A 22,406-nucleotide genomic window follows, 5' to 3' on the forward strand; every position below is an offset into this window, starting at 1 on the left:
AAGGACCTAGAATGTCAAAGCTTATTTTACATTAATAGACAATGTTTTTGTTATTTTGGGGCTCAAGGCTGCTGTCAGCTGTTAATTAATTGAGGGGGGATCAGTATTTCTCCACTAAGATAACTTTATTACCTCTGAATTTCCTCTGAAAAGATATGAAAAACAAGAGATTTAATACAAAGACACCATTTTTTCAGAGTTGTGCTCACTGTTGCAGTGATACTTTGGCTGAAAACTTGCTTTGCTGCTCTTTCTCTGCAGGTAGAGTTGTCCCATGAAGTTACATTTGTAGGAAGCTGAAGGACTTTTGCCATCACCTGTAAGTATCTACCCTCAAAGTGACATTACGCCTATAAACTGTAGCTGGGCTTTTTCATGTCTTTATAGTAATTCATCCTCAAAATTTTATTCTGTAGCCTTTATGTAAGTTTTCCATGCAAATTCTTAAAAATTGCCCAAGCAAAGTGTATGAAGAGCTTGAATGAAAGTTCTGTTATTTTCTATTTGTTTACAGTGTCTTCGTACAGCACTAATTTTTTTCTGTCTCTTCTGGGTTGTAAGTCAAGAAGGCAGTGCAATATGTTTATTTTTCTGCGTTGCCTCTTGGGGGTCCCCCAGAGCAGAACTCTTACTGCAGCACTCTTAATGCGTAAGCTGCAGTGTGAAGATGGTCCTTGAGAATATTGCATGAAGAGAACAGGGTAAGAGCATATCTGTAAAGGTAAAAGAAATAAAATTGTTGAGAATCACACATCTGGTTAGTGACAGAGCCAAGAACAGGACATGGATGTTGCAATTGTCACTTTGACAGATTGCTCCCTGTAGAGAGGGAGGGAAAGTTAATTGTGTGCACAAAGACACAGTATCACTGGAGTCATCCAAACTCCAAAGCAGTTTAGCCTGGGAAACCTCTAAACTCTTTACTGAATTTTAGAGATATCTGTCCCTGTGTTCACAAACCAGTCTTGAGAAGGTGTGAGGACAGTAAGTTATTTATAGCCACAGATTCATAGGTGATGGATCTTGCCATGCAAAGGAATAAGGTGCTTACAGAGTCAGAAAATGATCACCAGTTGCAGGAAGGGTGATGTGTGCAAACTGCATTGAGGGCAGACACTGTAACAGGTTATAGGAGAATTTTGTGTGCGTGTTTAATACTGTCATGTCTTGGCATATAAGCCACACTTGTACACAGTTTTAAAACTCACTTCACTTACTAATATGTACAAAGTGATTTTTGGATGCATCACTCCACCACACATCACCTTGTTGACAGAGCAGAACTGAACTGCTACTATTTCCAGCATGTCAGTCTTCCTTTTGGTCTGCCCCTCGCAGAGTACACTATTTGGTGGCAAACACCTTGCTAAACTGCAAAATAGTGTGCTGAGACTGCAACTTGGTAGACAATTTTTTTTTAACCTTGAACTAATATTTTTATACTTGTGGGGTTTTTTTTGTTTTGTTTGTTTTGTTTTTTTTTTAATTTTGATCCTGAAGTATTTGCTTCATACTTGTAGCTTTTCTTGTCCTTCAAGCCTATATGCTTCAGTCAGGATATCTGAGGTCTTAACAGCAGGTGGCCATGTGGTTCTCTCTTTGAACTGGGGCAAATATTAAAGCCTGAGGTCTTCTCAAAGCCTATTTAACACTCACAGAATTAAACGTTCCCCTTTTCTGTAATACAGTGCTGCTGATGTATGTATGACTTATTAATGCTTTGTGTGCTGTTCCTGTGTTATGCAGAGAGGTACAAGTATCAGTAGTAACTCATTTTCATTGTCTGTATGCTGTGCTGCATGTACTGCTTGAAGGATGAAATAAACCTCTGTCTGAATGTGTGCTACTCTGTACAGCTCACTTGTATTAGTAAGCCTAGATCAGTCACATTTCTAATGCTCTGTTCTGTTTGTTTTTTGTTTGTACAGCTTCTGCCTTTAAATCTGCACTCATCTGACAAGATGGTATTTCGGAAACCACCGGATGGTGGCTGGGGCTGGGTGATTGTTGTCGTTTCCTTCTTTACTCAGTTCTTATGTTACGGATCACCGCTGGCGGTGGGAGTCTTGTATTTAGAATGGCTGGATGTTTTTGGAGAAGGGAAAGGCAAGACTGCTTGGGTTGGATCTCTAGCAAATGGAATCGGACTGCTTGCCAGTAAGTGTAGAAGTAGTATCTATCTTAAATCAGAACATTTCTTTCTAGTAAATGCTTTCATCTGTGTGTGCTTTTGGAATTATATTAAAGGCAGCTGCAAATAATAGAATAAGGATGGTGCATTTTTGTTTTAAGTCAAGATGAGTAGGAAGAGTACACTTATAGTTTTATAACTTTACATATGTAAACCAAAACAGTATAATGGTAAAAAAGCAATAAAAATATTACCCTTACAAAATTCAAAATAACTGTATTTGAAAAAACTAGAATATCTCTGGGAAACTGGACGGTAATTTTATTGATGGGATTTTATTATTTTTTTTTCAATGAGGCTTTAAGTATGATATTTGCATTAGTATCTTTAAAATCAAAGCTAACTTTTAGTCTGAAATGATTAAAAAATTATTTTAATTAAATAAAAAAATCAATTAATAAACTAGTTACTCATTTTTCAGCTCTAGAAGTAAGCTCACCAGTTAGGGTGAGTGAGGGCTCTTTTCCACTGTTTGTTTGAGAAAAATATTCCTTCGAAGCCTGGAAAGTTACGGATAACAGTGGCATTAAATAAAACAACTTTGCTGGAAGATTTTCTTCAGTAAGGCATTGTCACTTTGAGAGTAACAGCAGAGTTTTAGGGAAATAAAACACCATTTGGAAAATTCATAGGTCCTATTTTTTTTGTTGTTGTTTTAATATCGAGCATGGTTATTGTACTGGGTAATACCACTAACTTCTGCTTTTCAAAGATTCTCCATGGGAACTAGTATCTTTTTGCTGAATCTGGAGAAAAAAGCCTGTCAACAGAGCAATTGCTATGAGGAAAAGCAATTATGTAGCTTAATGGACAAAATGCAGTTCAGGATTCTGAGGAAATTTCTCCTTAAAATAAAGTTGATGTTCCAATAGTGATACAGACATGGATAAAGACCACTGCTTTGTAGGACGCTAGAACTGTCCAAATACCAGTGTCGCTTTCGTGTTAGGTTTTGTATCACTGAGCAGAACAGAAATAGGCAAAAGCATGTGGCACATTAACCACAAGAAGACTATATTCACTCCCAGGGTTTAAGTGGGCAAAGGACTACAGACTGCTCTTTTTAATACTTTTTTATTTTACTGTTTAAGGGCATGGACTCCCGTTATTAGCAGACCAAGACCTAAATAAACTTGAGAGAGGGAATCAAGTGGGAAGGAAAGAAGAATAAACAAGATAGTTGCTGAAGAAAAACTAGGCAGAAGGGAATTGCAAGAGAAGGGGTGAAAAAAAGCACTCTCCCTGGAGACAGAAGTCTCTGGCTCACTTTCTGACGAAAGCCTCAGCTTGCTTTCTTGTATGTCAGCACCATGCTAGTTCCCAGATTTCTCAGTGCTTTCTGTCTTGCCACTGTAAGCAGCTGCCAGTAGCGTGCTTTATAGCAAATGGGAACTTCTGTGACTGAATAATACGTATAAAAGCTGCTATCATAATTGATTTTGGTATGGAATTACTAAATTACTTAGAATTTTGACAGTTTAGGAGGAATGTTTTCTGTCAGGTATACTTTTATTCTTGCAGTTTGGGATTAGCTTAATCATTCCTATATTTAATGCCTTCAAAGAAAAGTACAATTAGGGCTTTTTAATTGCATTGATGTTATCAGAGTTGACTGAAAACATGTAAGTTTCCTGCTTTACCTGAAATGGAAGATCCCACTGTCTTACCAAACTGGGATCTCACCTTAATAATAACTCAGCTTAAGGTAAACTCAATGAAGGGGCACTGTAAGTATCAGAACATCTACATAAAACTAGAATGCTCTTGACAAGTTACAATTTTTCATGCAGTTTTCATAACGAGACTTTTTCAGACCTAGTCGCTAGTGTAATGAACATACATGTTTTGGGTGCAAACCAAATGTTTGGTACAACACATTGCAAAGTTACACCCTTTTCATGAACACAGGGAAAGAGATCTTATTTCTGTTATTGCAGGTTCTAGCATTATAGGTCAGGTTGGACCATTGTGCGTTGCAGTGTTTGTAAAGTAGATGAACAGGCTAATTGAATTTTTCTAAATTAGCATATTTTTATGTGTATGAAAAGATATGATAATACCTTATATTAAGATAACTTAATAATTTGACAATCTCCCCAAGCAAGCTGATTTCAGCAGCAGTATTGCATGTGTGAATGCTAGTAACTGGACAGCTTTATCCCTAAGCTTTTCTGTACACCCCTTGCCTTTTAGTGTTCCTAACTTGACTCTTCTAGTATTTGTTGCTCTTTCCTTTCTCCTCTATTTTGGTTTCCAGTCTCTGATCTAGTTATCCAAAACCATATTTTCAAATATTGGTACTCTTAAAGCAATACATGGTGTATGCAGAAAATACTGTAATTCTCATTTGATTTAGAACTTACGTGTTAAGTGCATTCTCTGTCTTGTAAGTTTTCTCAGTAGTTAATTTCCTCGTTCAAAGTATGTGATATTATGATACAAGTTGCTTAGTTTTAATTTTCAGCTGGTGAATAATGTTATCTTTCAGTGGTATATTTTTGAAATGCCCCTGAATTAGCATGGTGTATGCCTAGAGGCTGCAGTCAAATTAATTCTAGATTTTCTTTTAAGCCTGTACTGTGATACGGTGTTTTTGCCATTGATACAAGAGATTTCCACTCTTAATTAAGGCTCTCTATGACCTCTCTCCAACTTAGAATGGCAGTTATGGTAGATTTGCAGCTACACACAGGAAATAAGTTAGTGTCCATTTTCTTAAGGAAGACTTTTCTGATTGATAGCACTGGAAATCATATTAGCTAGCTTCTGTAACAAGCGGAAGATAAGTCCAGTGACTTTGCTATGTTAGTACCGTAATTTCACCAAAAAGAAGAAAATGTCCTTACATGTATGCCAGCTGGCACAGGAAAAGATTCTGTGTGTCTTCTCCCCTTCCCTCTGCACATTTTCTGAGGTAGCTGATGATGCCGAGTCCTTTCACATTTGCTGTATTGATATCCTTTCTACAGTGTTTACTTCTGACTTCTGCGAGAGCTAAACTTAGACTTGAGACACAGAAACCCAGTACAGCACCTTGTTTATTGAGATGAATTTCCTAGCTGTCTGGTGTACGATTTCTGTCCTCTTGCTCACAGCACAGGCAGCATTGCTAAGGCCAGCGTTCAGCCCTGAGCTGGACTGTTCAGCTGGAAAAGGGAACAAGACACAGACCTTTTTGATCTCTTCTTTGCAGGATGACTTGAGTTATAATTTCCTGTGATGTGACCTTAAAATGTATTAGAAGAAATGTTCCTAAAACAGTGAAAGAAAAGCGTTAGTGTTCTTGTATAGGGCTGTGGTGAGACCTCTGCAACATCAGGTGTCATAACACTGATCGGGCTACAGTAGATGGGGCACATGGCTTCATGGATGATGCAGGGCTTGTTGAACAGGAAGAAAATAAAAGAGCTTAGCATGTTTCCCCTACTAAGACAGTCCAGAGGAGGATATTCATTTTGTTGTTGAAGATTGTGTGTTTCTCCTGCACCAAGTGTTCTTAATCTTATGTCCATTTGGAGCCTGAAATTAAATTTGATCCATGTTATACTAGTTTAAAAGCAAAACAGACAAAGACCTTGGCGCCTGTAATTGGCACTACAGCTGTTTAGAGTAAGAGTTGACTTCAGAGTATTTGGCATAGGAGGAGACACCAGCAGTATGTTCCCCATTCCTACTCCCCTGTATTAATGGAGAAAGAACAAAGGGAAGATTCTTTCCTGAAAGGCATGTCTTGATAAATTAATGGGGTGTTTCTGCTGGTCTGAGGCATTCAGTTACATATTTTAAAAGCTTAGTTTTGTGTTTTCAAGCAGTATTTTTACAACTCTAAAAAAACCTTTGCAGCATCTATACATTTTCAGTCAAAATCCTCATGCATAGATAGCCCCCCCTGTAAACTATGGAAGCTATACATAATTTGTGGGAAGGGGAAGAAGGGTCCCAAAGATTCCTCTGAAGAGGAGCCCAGTTCTTTTAATAATATTATCAGAAAGGAGCAGTCTTTTCAATCAGTTGGGAGTGGGCTGCTTCTCAGTGTAAAATGGCTTTTTCTGACCTATATTCTTATCCAAAGTACAAACATTTGGAGAATACTATGTTTATTATGACCAGGTTTTAGCAATGCATTTAATATGCAACAAATGTTCTTGTGTTCTGCCCAGTGGATTTTATGTACAGTCCATGAGTATTGCTTCTACTCTTCAGTTACAACAGGCTTGGACAGATACCGACAAGTAGGGTGGGTCAAATTAAGGTGATAAGAAAACGAACTCTGTTGTCCAGTGTTGTTTGTTTAGCAACAGGTTTTGTGTGTGTATGAGGTGAAGGAGGGAGGACGCTTGAGAAGAGCAAGTGGAGACAGGGAGTGCTAGTTTGCAAAATTTTTTGTCTTCATGTGGGAAGATTGAGGAAGAGAGTGTTAGTTCTTGATGCCGGTTAAACAAAACAACTCTGTACTTGTCAGGAGGTCAGAAGATTGCAACAGTTATAAAGTTCCTCTGAGAGCAGCAGATAGTTGGTTTTCACATCTCAGGAAGGACTCGCTGTTATATCCAGGTCTCACTGAGAGTAGTCTTTTATTTAAAAAAAAAAAAATCTTAATGAAAATATCAATATACAAATGATTCCAGCTAGGAGTTCTCTCTCTTTGGTCTCTGCATGAAGATCTGCATGGCCATAAAGAGCCCATCTCTTTCTGCTACTTCTTCCCATTTTATCTAGGGATCTTCTTGACTGCTCCCCAGCAGAGCCTGGTATTACTGAATGCCAAGTCTTGACAGGTTGTGTGCGGAAGAGCAGTGGCTGTCCCTGTGTTGGCTTCCAAGTCTCTCTACCTAGAGCTAGCTACCATTCTTATAAAATGGGCTGGTACTTTTTTTTTTTTTTTTTTTTTTTGTTTTGGGTTTTTTTTATAGAATTTGGTGTAGTTTTAAGACATATCATTTGGAAGAAAAAAAAGCCCAAAGGATTTTTGTTTGTAAAAAAGGTAAATGTTTATCAATGCCTTCAAATATTATCCTAATACCACTGCTAGCCCCTGGAGTTGCTTGGTAAACTAACAAAATGCTGCCTTAAAAGCTATTTTCCATGCTTACTATTGAGGATTACCACTGGAATTTTATTTTTATGTTCACATTACAGTGAGAAATACATTATCAGTGGAAGGATCTTTCTGAAAGAGAGTCAGCTAATGAAAAGCCTTATGCTGCCTGAAGAGCTATTTCCTGTGCAGCTGTACGTAGACTCCTATATTCTTCGGAACGTCCACTTTGAACAAAATCCACAGGGCAGGAGTTCACAGAGCAAGTCTCAGTCCCATTCTGGGAAAGCTGGATATTCAACTAGAATTAACTGCCTTGAACTCATTGTGCTTGAATGAATACTTGTAGAGAATAACATGTTTGTGTACAGTGAACTCCTGAGCAAATACCATGGTAATAAAAAAAGGTACTGTGGCTGGTGGGGGAAAAAAGAAGAAAAGCCATCTCTTTGGGAAACAGAGAAAGAGAAGGAATGTGAGGCAAGGAACAGAACAGAGATGCTGGCTGTTGCAGGGTTTTTCTTTTGTGACTTTTATTTTCTAGCAGTATGATGAGGGAAGTGTGAAAGTAGGACCTATTGTGAAGAGGAAGACGAAGCTGTTTTTCTTCTCATCCCAGAGTCCTATAATAACTATTTTAATACTTACACTGGCGCTCCTTCTTATAAACAGGGCCATTGCTGAGTGGCCAGATCTCTTGCTGTGTGAGATGGCACATTAATACTGAGCTTATTGAAGCAGGTTTTTCAGTTTTGTGCAGGTTGTTTTCCCTGTCAGAGCAAAAAGATCTCTTTGTACTTTTTGTTCTCCTTTGGGATTATTTTTCTAAGTGGGAAAAGCTGGAAGAGTATCACCTTGGACCCTGTCAGAGATGCTTTTGATGGTGTTCCAGAGGAGAGTGTCCTTGTCAGATTACGAAGGCATGTTTTTCAGCAATGTGTCTCCCTTGTTCTGGCTTGGGGGTCAGAGGGTCTAGCTTCATCTCAGATCCTCCAGTACCAGTCAGTGCAGTCTGTACCAGTACCACCACTCCAGGCTGGCCAGAGACCTTCTGAAAGTAGCTGTGTCAAAATATAGAGAGCAGGTGGAAGGGAAATATTGTTTGTTTTAGCAAGGTAGTGGGTCAGAAATAAAGAATGGAAAGAGGGCAAATTCCTCTGCTTAATTGAATTATGTTCTTACTACCTAATATTCTTTTAGTCTAGAAGAATATTTTATGCAATACAGATTCAATCCTTTGTTTATTTTTAAATCCCATGGTTTAGGAAACATACCAATCTTAATCTGCAACTTCTAGTAGTTAATTCTAGAGTCAGCAACAATCTAACACTCTCAGCTTTTGCTCTTGGCAAGTTACTCTGCCCAACTTATTCTGGCCAGCTTTCATTTCGACAGCGTGCTGACTCTTGAGAAGAAGTGCTTACATCTTCCTTTTTCATTGTTTCCAAAATCCAAATAAACCCTGCTTCCCTGTAAGATTTTTCTTGATTCTACTTTAACTCTGACTCTTTGCCTGGATAAGCCCCAATGCTGACTTGCTTCCCTTCATTGTCCCTAGGCAGATAGCTCTTACATAGGGCAAAAGTTATGCCCTGCCTTTCTGTGGAGGATTGTTTCACCTGCTAACGAATCCGTGCTCCTGCCTGAAAGAACTGCTTGTCTCATAGCCGGTAATTGCATGAAAACCTTGCCTGCATTCCCAGCTGCTAGCTCCTGTTTGCAAACCTAGTCCTCAGCTCCAGCTCCAACTGTTGTCCACCACCTATCATCTCTCTGGGCTCACCTCCCATCTGCTGGGATCTCAGTTATATTTGAGTCAGTGAGGACCAACCTTAACAAACGGCAGACTCCAGTCTTACTGCTTTTGCAGATTGTATTGACTACGGAGCGTATAATGCTGTGAATGAGAAACAAAAGTGGTGAGGTGGGTTTTTTGTTGTTATTGGTGTTTAAATAATGTCATTCAACTGTGTCTAACTTCTAATCTCAGGGCTGCTGAGTTTAGGATCTTGGGGTTAATATATAAATCTATGTATGAGTGTTTGGAACTGCAGGGTTTCAGATGAGAGATTGTCTTTTGCAAGCCAAGTCCCTTCCTGGTTGCTTATTTATGCATGAAACCAAGCTTGCATGCTGCTTCAGACTAAAAGGTGTATTCCAGGTCACACAACTGAAAATAAGCGCTTGTTCTACCACTTCTGAGGGGAGAACTGGCTGAGTAGAGTCAGAGTACAAATGTTGCCTGCACTTTGTTCTTGTTTTGAAGAATTAACCAACCAAGAAGTATTGAGGGGGTAAAGAAAAAGAGAAGCTTCTTCTGAACTTCATGAACGTTGCTCTGGATTTTCTCAATAAATGCCTTTCCTTTTCTGTCATTTTGCAGTAGAAACCAAGATAGGTAGTGAACAGCTATTTTGTAAAATACGGATCAGCAGGTATTTAATTCCCTAGAAAATCAGGGAGGCATAGTGTTTGTCTTTATCTATTACATCAGCAGATATTTCCTCTATGTAAGCACCAGGTGGCATTCTTACGATGGTTATGATCAAAAGTTGCTCTTTTCCGTTTCAGTATTATAAACCTTATTTTCTATGAAGATGAATACAGATAGTGTCTTTCTGAAGCACGATTTTTGGCTTCTGTCAAAAAAATACCTGCTTGGTTAAAGCCTGGCTGATGGTCTAACTTTTTTTGGTACCTAAAGATGATTCTTGTCAGAACCTTTGTACAAGTCCTTAGGTGTGTAATGACAGTGCTGTAGTCTAGTATGTATGTATCATCCTATTTTTAAAGAGTGTTTTGCTGGCTCTCTCCCTCCCAGCTCTGGTACCATTCTGTGGTCTTGATGTCAGTTTCTTCTTGAGCAAAAATCTTGCAAGCCTGATCTTGTATGTTTTTATAAGTGACTCTTTTAAAGAGCCCTCGAAAAATGGGTATTCTGAATTGCTGTTTAGTTATTGTAAGAAACATTTCCGTAGACTGATATTTTTTTAGAAGTTCTTCCTGATGCTGGTGTTTACTAGGAATGTTTTTCCTGCTTTTCCTCTAGGTCCTGTCTGCAGTATATGTGTATCATCTTTTGGAGCAAGACCAGTGGCAATCTTCAGTGGCTTTATGGTGGCTGGGGGCCTCATGATGAGCAGCTTTGCACCTAACATATACTTTCTATATATTTCATATGGGATTGTTGTTGGTAAGAAATACCTTTCCTTCATATAGAGACAATCTTTATTATTTTGAGACTTGATTAATGAATCTGAAAGGAGACACTGATACACAGACACAGAGTGAAGTCTGGGACTTTATTTATGAAGGAATACTTTGGGGTAGGAAGGGGTGTCAGAGGTCGGCTTTTGACATGCAATGATAGATAAAAGCAATGCATATGTTCATCAGGGTTTGAAAACAGTTTGTTCTCTGTTGGCATGATTGTAAGAGGTGGAGAAGCTGAGGTTTTTCCTAAGGAGTGGAATCAAGGTCTTCTGCAGACGTGAATGAAGTGCCAATCTTAAACGAATAACATTTCTTCTGGAATTTTGTCATGTGCTCATTCTAATTTGATAAATTAGAGATCATTAGGGAGCAGTGTTGTTCTTTACATAACTGGATTGAACCGAAAGCACTGTGCTAGAAGCATGAAAGTGCTGTTGTCCTAGCAGGTGGTGACCTGCCCCTCTGTGATGCAGAGGGCTGCTGTGGGTGTTTTCTTATATTCCTGATGTCAGGAATCCAGGCATATTGCTGGCCCACAGGGACCTAGCAGGGTGCTGGGTCAGGCACAGTGCTGTATGGATGCAGCTCTGCTGCTTTCTGGGGCCAGCCTCAGGACTGAAAGCCATGTAATCCTTCCACATAGCATGGTGCCTGAGCTGTTGAACTCCTCAAACCCAGCCTGCTCCACGCAAGTTCTGCAGCCAGGGATGGGAGAGGGAGGGGGAGGGGGGAGAGTGCAGGCATCGTAATGGCCCTGTCAGTGTGAGGCCAATGTGGCTCATGTTGAGCCAGCGGTAGAATGTACCTCTGTGCCCACCATACACTACTGTATTATCTGGGGAATACAAAGGGGCATTCATTTCCCATCGCATGTTGCATGCTTTACTTCTAACTATTTTTCTCAAGGGCTTGGATGTGGCCTTTTGTATACCGCAACGGTTACCATCACTTGCCACTATTTTGACAAACGCAGAGGCCTTGCACTTGGTCTGATTTCAACAGGTATGACTTCTAATTGTCATTCTCTCTAACTTCTCAACTCTGACACAGCTACCATTGCTGTGGCAATAAAAAACAGATTATATTTTTCTCAGTAACCTTCAGTTTCCTGAAGCAGTATTTAAGTCAAAACATTGGTGGCAATGAACAGATAAAACTGTGCATCAGATAAAATAGTAACTGCCCGTGCAGGTGTATGGTATGGGTTATCCATATGGATGAGAAAAATGTATTCACTAAAATGAAAGTAGACTCATGAGTATTTTGGGCCTTATGCCATGGGAAATAAGAGGGGAAACTTTCCATAGAGCTCTCTTCTCCCTTTTCTTTCTTGCACAAGATAAGAAGTGAAAAAGACTGGAGGTGCAGGATATAAGTGGTGGATCACCACAGCCTCACATTAACTGTACCTTTAAAGGAGTAGTTGGGCTAATATTTATAAATGTTTTCATTTCCAATCTAAAAGGAGACTAAATTCTGAAATCTTTCAAAAGCTCATCCCAGCTTTTGTTTATCTACGTTAAAGGGATCCTAGGAAAACAAACCTCTGATAATATAAGGAAAATTCTTTGAAGGATGCTGAACAGTCTTTCTCATCCTCTCTCTGGGTCATCATGTGATGTTGTGCCTTACACCAACAGGAATTGCTAAATTAATGGACTAAGTAGGAACTGTTGAAGAAGGCTGTTGTTCCATGCTTTGCTTCCGTGTTGTGTGGAGTCTTTCCTCTAAACTGCTTTCTCAAGTAGTTGTTAGTGAGGAGAAGCCTGGTCAGTACAGTCTGTATTGTGAGATATTAATGCCAGATCCATACCAGTGGAATTAAAGGGAACTTCTGCAGAAATGTTCCTTGGAACCATTTTCAGTGGCTTTTGTTGGGATTTCAGGGATTTTGCTTTATTGCCTGATCTTATTGAGCTTTTGTTAATTTTAGTTCTTGGAAGACCTAAAGGACAAAACAAGTCTGAATTTTATAATTATTTTTTCCAGTGTTTAACATTGAAATATATAAATGGCTTTGATATAACCTAGCAACAGTCTTGAGCAAATGATTTCAATTTAAAGTTTGTCTTTAAATTGACTTGAAACAAGCTAATGCTCTGGATTTGTGAGTTGGTCATCCATTGATTACAATGGATCGATGCTCACTCCAACAAAGAGCTTTTTCTTTGAATTGTTGGGATTGCATAAAATGCTTGTTTTCATTGTAATTGCTTACTCTTCAGTGTTTTCCTCTGAATAGCCAAATTTCTCAAATGCATGAGCTTCAGAAATGCCTCTGGAGTAAACTCACACCATGTGAGCCTCCCCTTCCTTAAACACTAAGCAGTCGAGGCCTATTTCTAGGATGACTCTTGGTGAACCCTTGGTCTGTTTCTGCATTGGACGAAGAAGGTGGTGGCAAGGAGGAGAAAGGGGAAAATATTGGTGTGTGAAATTCTGCCTGTGCTAACTCAAATGGCACCTGAAGGGATACATGTATTTGAGTGTGTGGCAGAAGGATGACTTAATAGTTCTTTTGTGTTTTTCATTGGGTATAGCATTGATCTTTCTTGTTTCTAAAGTGTCTGCTAGTGTTTATCACCACAAATTGTTCAGATGTTTTGAAAGGCTTTCTATTTTTTGGATACTTAATAAAGAAACTGTAACTTCAAGAGGGATGATAACGTACCAGTTCATTAGAGTGGGGAGAGAGGAGCACAAATGACTTACCGTTCCTGTGGCTGAATATTTGTAGCTGCTGAAATGTAGGCACTTGTTAGTGTTGAAGAATTTTCTCAGTTCTTCAGTTTAAATTGGTCTTATTTTCCTTTTGTAGGCTCAAGTGTTGGACTCTTTATATATGCAGCATTGCAGAGAGAGCTTGTTGATCTATATGGACTGGATGGTTGTCTGCTAATAGTTGGTGCGCTGTCTCTAAATATATTAGCATGTGGCAGCCTAATGAGACCGTTGGAGTTATCTGATTCCCCTCCGCCAGAAAAACCGTGTGTAGACAAAGTCCCAGAACAGTATTTTGTTTACCATGAAAAAGAAAAGACTGTTGAAGAAAACATAAGCATCCTTGAAAAGGGCTACATTGATGAAAAATGTGCTAACAATACACCTGATTATAAACAGGATAGCATTTTAAATAAGAATGTATTAAGCTCAATAAATGTAAATGAGAAAGACACATACAAAAAGAAAGTTGTAGAACAGACAAACTTCTGCAAGCAACTCGCCAAAATGAAGTGGCAGCTCTATTTGAACTACTGGGAGGAAACCATGGTTCTTTTTAAGAACAAAGTATTTTCAGCTCTCTTTGTTGCCATCTTGCTCTTTGATATTGGTGGATTTCCTCCTTCTCTGCTCATGGAAGATGTGGCAAGAAGCGCAAATGTTAATGAAGATGACTATCATATGCCCCTTATTTCCATTATAGGCATTATGACTGCTGTTGGCAAACTTACTTTAGGAATACTGGCAGATTTTAAATGGGTTAACACTTTATACCTGTATGTAACTACCTTACTAATGACAGGAGTGGCCTTGTTTGCAATTCCGTTTGCCAAAAGTTACCTTACATTAGCAATGCTTTCTGGGGTTTTGGGTTTTCTGACTGGGAACTGGTCAATTTTTCCATATGTAACAACAAAGACTGTGGGAATTGAGAAACTGACTCACGCATATGGGATATTGATGTTCTTTGCTGGACTTGGAAATAGCCTCGGACCACCAATTGTAGGTAAGGTCAATGTAGACACAATAAAATGAGCATGAGCTTGTTGGGACCAGACAGAATTAATTTGCATGCAAGTAGTTCTAGTTGGCCCTAATAACAATGGAAAGATGAAATCAAAATCTTCAAGAAAAATTAAAGCCTGTTTCACTTAAGCTAGCCAAGCTGACTGTGTTCTGGTTTTGGCTTCATTGAAAGGCACATTTCATGTCTAAGTGGTCAAACTGTATTTTATTGTGTGGTGGGTTTTTTTTCCTGATGTATCTCTAACTTACAGTGCTGTGCTACACTGAACTCCTCACTGATAGGCTTCTCTTTTACTTTCGCCCTCAGGTTGGTTTTATGACTGGACGCAGGAATATGACACTGCATTCTATTTCAGTGGCTTCTGTGTCTTACTGGGTGGATTTCTTTTGCTGTTGGCAGCGTTACCCTGCTGGAATGCCTGCACCAATCAGAACTCAAAGCTGCCTCCAAGTACTTACTCCTACAAAGTTGCATCTAGTGCTTAGGTGACAACTGGAAAACACTTCGTGCTTTTTTTATATTATACAGCAAAGTATTTTAGTAATTTTCAATTTATTTATGAAAACCCCAAATCCTCATGACTAGAAAAATTCCATTGTTGCTTGCTGTTCAGTTCCTTTTTCATCTTTTATTTCTTTTTTTTATTTCATTTTTAAGAACAGTCTTATTTTGTCTACTATGCACCATGTTTTCAGCCTGTGTCTACTGTAACTTCCTTTCACCCTGTAAGGGGTATATTCTGCTGTATTATCAGCTGTACTGTTGGATTTTTTTAAAGGGGGTGGTGTGGAGGGGTGAAAACCTTGAAGCAAGAATGAAAGCCTGTTCATTATGGGAGAAGGATGGCATTTCTGTCACCTTTTATAGGTCTCCAAGTTGCACAATCAGACTTTACGAAACAAAAATTTGCCTTATTAGAGTGTAATACTGTGGTGCTTATAATGTCATGCTTAGATTAACTTTTTGTCTTTTTAAAGTTTCTCCAATTTACAATGAAGTGCCAATTGGGGAGGGAGAAGAGGGGGAACAAAACCAACCTTGTGTAATGTAACTGAAGTGAACTTTATGATGAAAGTAACAATTCTTAGTATCACTGCAACTAAGAACTATGTTTATAAGGATTGCACATTTTGTGAAGTCTGTTTATAAAACTGTTGAACCAAAACCTTTTAAACCAAGGAATAAATATGATTGTTGAAACCATGAAAAGAAATGCTGGCTTGGTTATGCAAGTTCATGATCTTTAGATCTGAGTTGGAGATGTGCTCATAGAAGCTCTGAGGTGAGTGTTTCTGGCCAAGTCACTCATGGTTTGGCAGTACTGGGGACATCTCTTGTTGCACAACTACAGTTTAATACGTTGAGCCTGCTGTGAAGTGCTTAGCTAGGGCTTAGAGATTTCAACAAGGTAGACCTAATTGTCCTGGGTTCAGCTGCAGCAGTCATTTTTTCTCCTTCTTAGTAGCTGGTGCAGTGCTGTGTTTTTGACTTTCAGTCTGGGAACAACGCTGATAACACCGATGTTTTTAGTTGTTGCTCAGTCATGTTCACTTCGACCAAGGACTTTCTCAGTCTCATGCTCTGCCAGGGAGGAGGGGAAGCCAGGAGGAAGCAGAGGCAGGACACCTGACCCAAACTGGCCAAAGGGGTATTCCATACCACAGCACGTCATGCCCAGTATAGAAACTGGGGGGAAGCACCCGGAAGGCCCAGATCGCTGCTCGGGTCAGGCTGGGTATCGGTCAGTGGGTGGTGAGTGGTTGTGTCCTCTCCCCTTGTTATTTCCCTTATCGTTATTGTAATTGGTGGTACCAGTAGTGGTTTGTGTTATACCTTAGTTACTGGAGAGCTGTTATCTCAACCCGTGGGAGTTACATTCTTTTGATTCTCCACCCCATCCCTCCAGGAGTGGGGAGAGGAATAGGAGGGGGAGTGAGTGAGCGGCTGCGTGGTTCCAAGTTGCCAGCTGGGCTTAAACCACAACACTAATGAGAAAGGAAAACTGTGACAGCAATGTCATCTTTGCTTTGTCATGTTTGTAATGGACATAGCAAGAAGAAAAGTTAGTAAAGGGAGCAAAAGAGCATGGGGGAGGGATAACGAGGTACAGGGGAAGCTGAGGTGGAAAGAGTTGCAACGCCAAACAGGGCAATGAAGAAAGAAAGAAGCCTTGAAACCCACTGCCTTGGATACTCTCTAGCTGCAGGCTCTGTGCGTGTGTTGGCTTTTTGCTTTTGTTTAACCCAAAGCCAAGGCTGGCATGACTGGGAGGAATGCTGTGTGATGTTGAAGTCTTTCCTGAGCCAGGCAGGTGCCATGGTGAAGGGAGGATGACTCAGGTAGCTCTGCACTGCCCCTGCAAGCCCTGGACAATAGCTTTTGCTTCTGCAGCTGCTTCTGCACCAAAGACAAGTCTGCTTGCTCTTGTATAGTAGTCACAGAAATCTAGCGCCTGTGTGGCACATGCTGTGTGCTTTGGCTTCTTGCTGTGGGTTTGAAGGTTAGTGGAGCATGTTGGAAGCCTTGTGGGAAGTAGTTACATCTATGGTTGCCTGCAAACGCGTAAGTAGCTCTCAGCAGTACTATGTGCCTCAAATGTCTGCCGTGATTTTGGCTCATAAATAATCCTTAAAATAAAAAACAGACATGTAAAGAGCAACCTTTATTGTCAAAGTGTTATGCACAGAGTTACTGTGTTTGCACACCTCATTAAGCAAGAGTGATGCAACTTCTGAAAGGGTCAGACGTAAATGCAAGTAATGTTCCCTCTTCTGGTCCAAGGTAGGAGAATCCAGCTTGGCTTCAGACAGTTTTTGCTGGCTTTGTGGAATTCACTTATGTTTCTTTATATTAAAGCTTGACAAAATACAGATGCAGTTAGTTTGTCTCTTATTTTCCTCCGTTTGTCAGCTGGGTGTAACTACTCTGTGGGATTTTTTCCTGGATTGCTTATTCAATGTGGAAAAAAAATTGTGTATTCAATTTAGACATAAATGCAACTCCAGTTCCAGATTGGAGCCCTGGGTATCTGACATGGATGTGCACCTGTTTCATGTGCTGTGTAGCAGCTGTAGTCAGATTTCACTGCATGCATATAAAAGTAGTACCATGTTTTACACATCTTAAAGAACCTGCAGTGATATACTGGATATAATCAGGGTAGGTGTGCCTTCAGATTAATATCTTTTGAAGTCTCTTATTTCCTGCCACAATACATTCTGAGTTCTTTAAATATGAAACTTAGTTAAATTAGTCGTCAGTCTGAAAAAAAACAGCTAGAATTAATGATTGGGCGGTATGTAGCATATTTTTGCAGTGGAAATGGAGTCTATTATTAGGCAGCTTGATATATTTGGAAATAAAACTAGTGATCTGTGATAGTTTCCTGATGTAACCTTACCCGTCAGTGAGGAAAGAGCCTTAAGAGGCTGCTGAAGAATTTTACATTGCCACAGCAGCCAGTGTGTGTTAGGACTCTAGTCCTAACAGTTAGTTGAGTACTGTGAGTGTACTAATACAGATTTTTATTGATAAACAAGACCTAAGAGTTAATGTTTCACATTTTGCTTTTACTTCTCCCATTTTGCAGGGTTCCTTTCCAAGAGGAGATTTTTAGAGATGCTGCAACTTGAGTATTTTCTGCTAGCCTTTCCTTCTTCTGTCTGACATGCTTCATTCAAATTAGCATATAGGTGCAAATGTTTTTTGGAAGGTGGCAGGAGAGGTACAAAATGATTATCTGTGCCTCATTTGTTTGAAAAGTAGATCATCAGCATTAACAGGGTGCTAGAGGTAGATAGGTAGACAGTTCTGCCATATAGAATTAAATTCTCCATCCTCCTGAGTTTTATAGTCTCTGACAAACAGATCTGGAATAGAAGGAATGAGATGCTTAAGTAATTACTCTTTATCGTAAAAGAAAAAGTTATTGTTTATTACATAAATTAATTGGTTATTGTGGAGTCAGTCATTAATAGAACATTTATCTTCTTATTTGCAGATATTAAGAACATTTATTGTAGTTACCAAAATCCAAGACAAATGAAAATGCAAAGTTTTATTAAAGTCTATTCTGTTCCTTGCTCAATTGATGGTCTTTATGGTTAGCTGCAAAAATGGATTACGTTGCTTTGGTAGCTGTTAATTTGTCTACATCGTGCTGATACTGGATTCCTGCACTGACATTAAATCTTGTGCTGAGTAATGGCTACAGACCATAGGCTATAGATATTGATTGAGATTGATTTGCATAGCATTAAACTGACACAGGTATTTTTATTGTTGGAAAGATATTTAAGTCCTTTCAGGAGGGCCTGTCACATATATGTATAAGGTGAATATGTTGGGCTGAGCATGACACTGGTCAGATTAAAAATGGGAAAATGGTAAATGATACAGAAATTAGATAGGTATGCCAAAAGAAGTGGCAAAAGCTGCTTTCTTCTATGAAATAAGTTCCTCAGATACAGAGGACTTAGTGATGTTTTGCTGTAAACTCAGTTATGCTGAAGAGCTAAGTTAGACTTGTCAGCCTTCTTACAAGAAATAGTCTTTAAAGATGTGTTAGTAATGCCTTCTGTTTACCAAATGTGTTTTGCTTTTTATCTTTTTTTTTTCTTTCTCCTTTTTCTTTTTTTTTTTTAAAATGAAATTTGTGCTTTTAAATTATGGCTTTTAAGCAACTGAAGCAGTTCTCAGAAGTGGGTACACATATGCTCATCTTGTACCATGCTTACAAAATCATTACATGATTTGTTACGGGAACTCAGTCGTGAAATGATTTGAGCTGGAAGGGACCTTTAAAGATCCCATAGTGATTTCAAGTTTCTCTAAATAATTGGTCTGTTTCTGGTTTGTTGTCACTTTCATGGCTCTGTTGGGAAGGTTCCTCTCCTTTCTTTTATATCATTATAGAAAAGCCTCACATTTTCTGCAGTAGTTTCTTATACTGTTTTTCTTTAGTGGATCCATAGCTTTTTTGTAACAACACTGTCAGTCAGTTGTAGCTATTTTTGTTCCACGTGTGGAGTACTTCCTTGCGTGGTTTTGTCTCAACAGTATTAAATAATGACATCAGTTCAAATTGACTGTATTAACCCTAAAATAATGTTGCCAGAACATAAAAGTCAAGATGTCTGAAGTAAGAAACTTGCTGAAATTCTTGGCCAGAGCTATAGGAAAAGAATAAAATGTGACTGGTTTGAATGTAGATCTTTCAACTTCTCTGCCTGGAGATGCTCAAGACTTCATTTAATGAGAAATGGGGGTCTTGTGCACATGTGGTAAGGAAGAGTGAAAACAGGACAAATCTTTTGGCTCCAGGATTTCACTGCTGTGCTTTCTTCTCTTTGGACCGCCTGTGTCAGGTGCACCTTTTGTGCTGTGTTTGCTGCAGTTTTCTGAGGTAGTGTAAGGTGAGAGGTAGAAGAAATGAATGTTTGGAGCGTGAGATCTAACACTTGGGGACCTCCAGTCTCCTCACTTAGCATGCAACAAGGTGTATTGTGCAGTGTTCTGTCATTGAATATGTACCTCACAAGTCCTTGAGAGAGCACCGCTGTACCCACTCCTCGCTGAGCCCCAGTGCTGCTGCAGAGACATTAGGCACAATGAGTTTTCCAGGCCATAGTTTGAAGCTGTGTTTTCTGCCAGTGGAAATGCTTGCTTGAGACACCCAGCAGCACACCATTGTGGGTGCTGTGTTGTAAACACACAGAACCTCTGGAAATGCTTTCTTTTTGGTTTTTGGTGGGGTTTTTTTTTTGGGTTTTTTTTTTTTCTGTGGCTGGGATCAGCTCGCTGTTTTTACAGTGCACGCTCACATGTAACTGCTAGCACGACACGCCATCGTGCACTGCAGCACATGGGTGGGAAGGAGCTTGGAGCAATTCCTCTGTAAGCTGCTGCTGCGGTCATGCCCTTGTGCAGTGAAACTGCAGCAAATGTTGTTCCCAGCTGCCTCTGGCTCCAAGCTTAATCTTACTTGGTCATAGTTAAACTTGCAAAAACATTTTCTTTTAGTTCAAATTAATGTTGTTTTGTTCCCCTGTTTCTCTCTTTGCAGGCTGAAAATCATCCAGCTAAGCTCTCTTTTCTCCTCTTCTAGTGTCACAGCACGTGTTGAAAAATAAACATGTTTTCAGTGATTAACAGCAGTGACTAGGAGATGTTGCTGAGTAACAAGATGAATACCTGCCCCCTTGTTTTGTAAATTACCAGTGCTCTGACCAGCTCTACAGATCATATCTAAACTGTGTGGGGTTTTTGTGGTTATAACTTTAAAATTTGATCTATGACATGCATATCAAGTTGTATCAGGTCACAGTGTCTTCCGTTGGAATCAAATTACTTTGCTGTTTAATTAAAATGTCCCTGCGTTAGAGTGGCTATCTCCCTGCTTTGCATTACTGAGGGGACCATCTTTGCAAATCAGGATAACTGAAATCATCTGGCATGTCTTGAATTACAGTCAATGCTGTGTATGAGGTGTATGCAAGGATTCATAAAAATGCTTCAAATAAAACAGGGTTGTGTGTGGCATTGTCAGGGAGTATGGGATAAAAACCCCATACTTGCATTTACAAGACTAGGCTTGACAACATGTTACCTCTCCAGGTATTAATTATAGGTAACAGTTAAGTAGTCACTGTTTTGGGTGTGTGGATGACCATTTTGGATTCCTGGGAGATTTGGAAGAGGGAATTCCCACTGAGCACACCATTTACCTGGTTGCTTCAGAAACAGGAGTCTTGACTTTGCACATAGCAGACTGAATTACTGAAAACAAGGTTTCATCATCTTGCCTTCTGACAGGGATGATAAGAGGAGGGAGCAGCTTTTTTTCTTCTGGTGATGTATGTTCCTGTAGCTTTTTTTCAAGTAACCAATGCTGTACACTATGGCATATGAACTCAAATAGCAACACTGGTCACACTGTCTAGTTGCAGAATGGCCCTTATACCAGTATTTAGTTTTTACCAGATGGAGCCTTTACTGGGTACAACTATACTTCCAGCTACTTTGGATATGGTTTTCCCTTTCGAGTTTACCCTATGCGTCAAAGTTTGGGATTTGCTTTCTCAATCAATTCCCTGAATAGAGAGTTCATGTATAGTTCAAACTCATGGTATAGACTGAAATGGGGTTTAAATAATTTGTAAGACCTGAAAAAGACCTTTACTTACTTCATTACACTAGTTTTCAGCCCACAGCTATTTTTGCTGATGTCCTGCTCTTTAGCAGCAACAGCAAGATAGTGCCTTTAGATAATGAAGCAATACTGAATTTTGAATGCTGACTTGTTTTCCTTGGGAGAACATCAAGAAAACTAAGCTTTAGGTGCCAAGTGGAGATTAGAGGAAAAAAATGAAATTCAAAACAGGAAGCAGGAAAGAGGTAGGCTCCAATTCAATCTTCATGACATTTCACTCAAAGAGAAAAGTATTGACAGTTATTGACCTACCACTTGCAAGTGACTTTCAGTTCTGCAAAGCTGCCAAGGAAGCGTGCAGCTTTCTGCACGCTTTTCTAAAGCCTTTTAAAGAAAAACGATGCTGGAGTGTTTAATAGGCTGGGGGGAAAAAAAAGGCAAGCAAGCAGTCTGAACATGTGCCTCCTACTGTTTCGCTAGGCAGTTTTCCACATGCCTGTAATTCACCTGCCTGGAAATAGGCTCTGCTGAGCCACCGCAGGACACCAACACATCTCTTGCCAGACATGGGTGCAGATTGAGGGAAGCAACTCCAGGCTTGCCAGGTGAGTTAATGTAATGCTGTGTCTACTGCAACAAAGAGCCTTGCCGTGACTCAGGAGATATTTGCCCAGGCACAGCACCAGACTAAGCTGGCTTATGGAGAAGGGGGCAGTTCCCTAGCTCTGGCCATGGAGACATACTCATCTGACCCTGGGCATCCACATCCTGAGGAGACCACGCAATCAATAAACTCACATAGTTAGACGGATGCTGCTGGCAGCTGACAAGAGTTTGCATGGAAGGAAGGATTGTCGCCTGTGTACTCATTCCATAAGTGCAGTGAAAAGCAATGCGTGTAGCAGCAGGGGAGAGCTGCTTTCTTGTCAGGACAGCAACTCGTACTTTCTGATAATTTAGCTTGGTGAGTAGACATAGTTGGCAGTGAAAATACTGCAATGAGAGATACGTGGTAACCATTTTATGAATTTGTGCTATGGCTTTTAGCAGCTAAAATATAGGAAAA

At 39.7% G+C, this 22,406-nt stretch overlaps 1 protein-coding gene across 1 annotated transcript; it reads left to right on the top strand.

Moving 5' to 3' along the window:
* The first annotated feature begins 1,947 nt into the window (after positions 1-1,947).
* Positions 1,948-15,287, top strand: SLC16A9 (solute carrier family 16, member 9). Its single transcript, XM_010011833.1, has 5 exons — positions 1,948-2,157; positions 10,279-10,422; positions 11,349-11,444; positions 13,261-14,169; positions 14,497-15,287. The coding sequence occupies exons 1-5, from the start codon at positions 1,962-1,964 to the stop codon at positions 14,673-14,675; spliced, it is 1,524 nt and encodes a 507-aa protein (XP_010010135.1). The 5' UTR covers positions 1,948-1,961; the 3' UTR covers positions 14,676-15,287.
* The last annotated feature ends 7,119 nt before the right edge of the window (positions 15,288-22,406 follow it).

The sequence above is a fragment of the Nestor notabilis genome, unplaced genomic scaffold (assembly GCF_000696875.1).
Source record: "Nestor notabilis isolate BGI_N333 unplaced genomic scaffold, ASM69687v1 scaffold28933, whole genome shotgun sequence".
Taxonomy (NCBI): Eukaryota; Metazoa; Chordata; class Aves; order Psittaciformes; family Psittacidae; genus Nestor; species Nestor notabilis.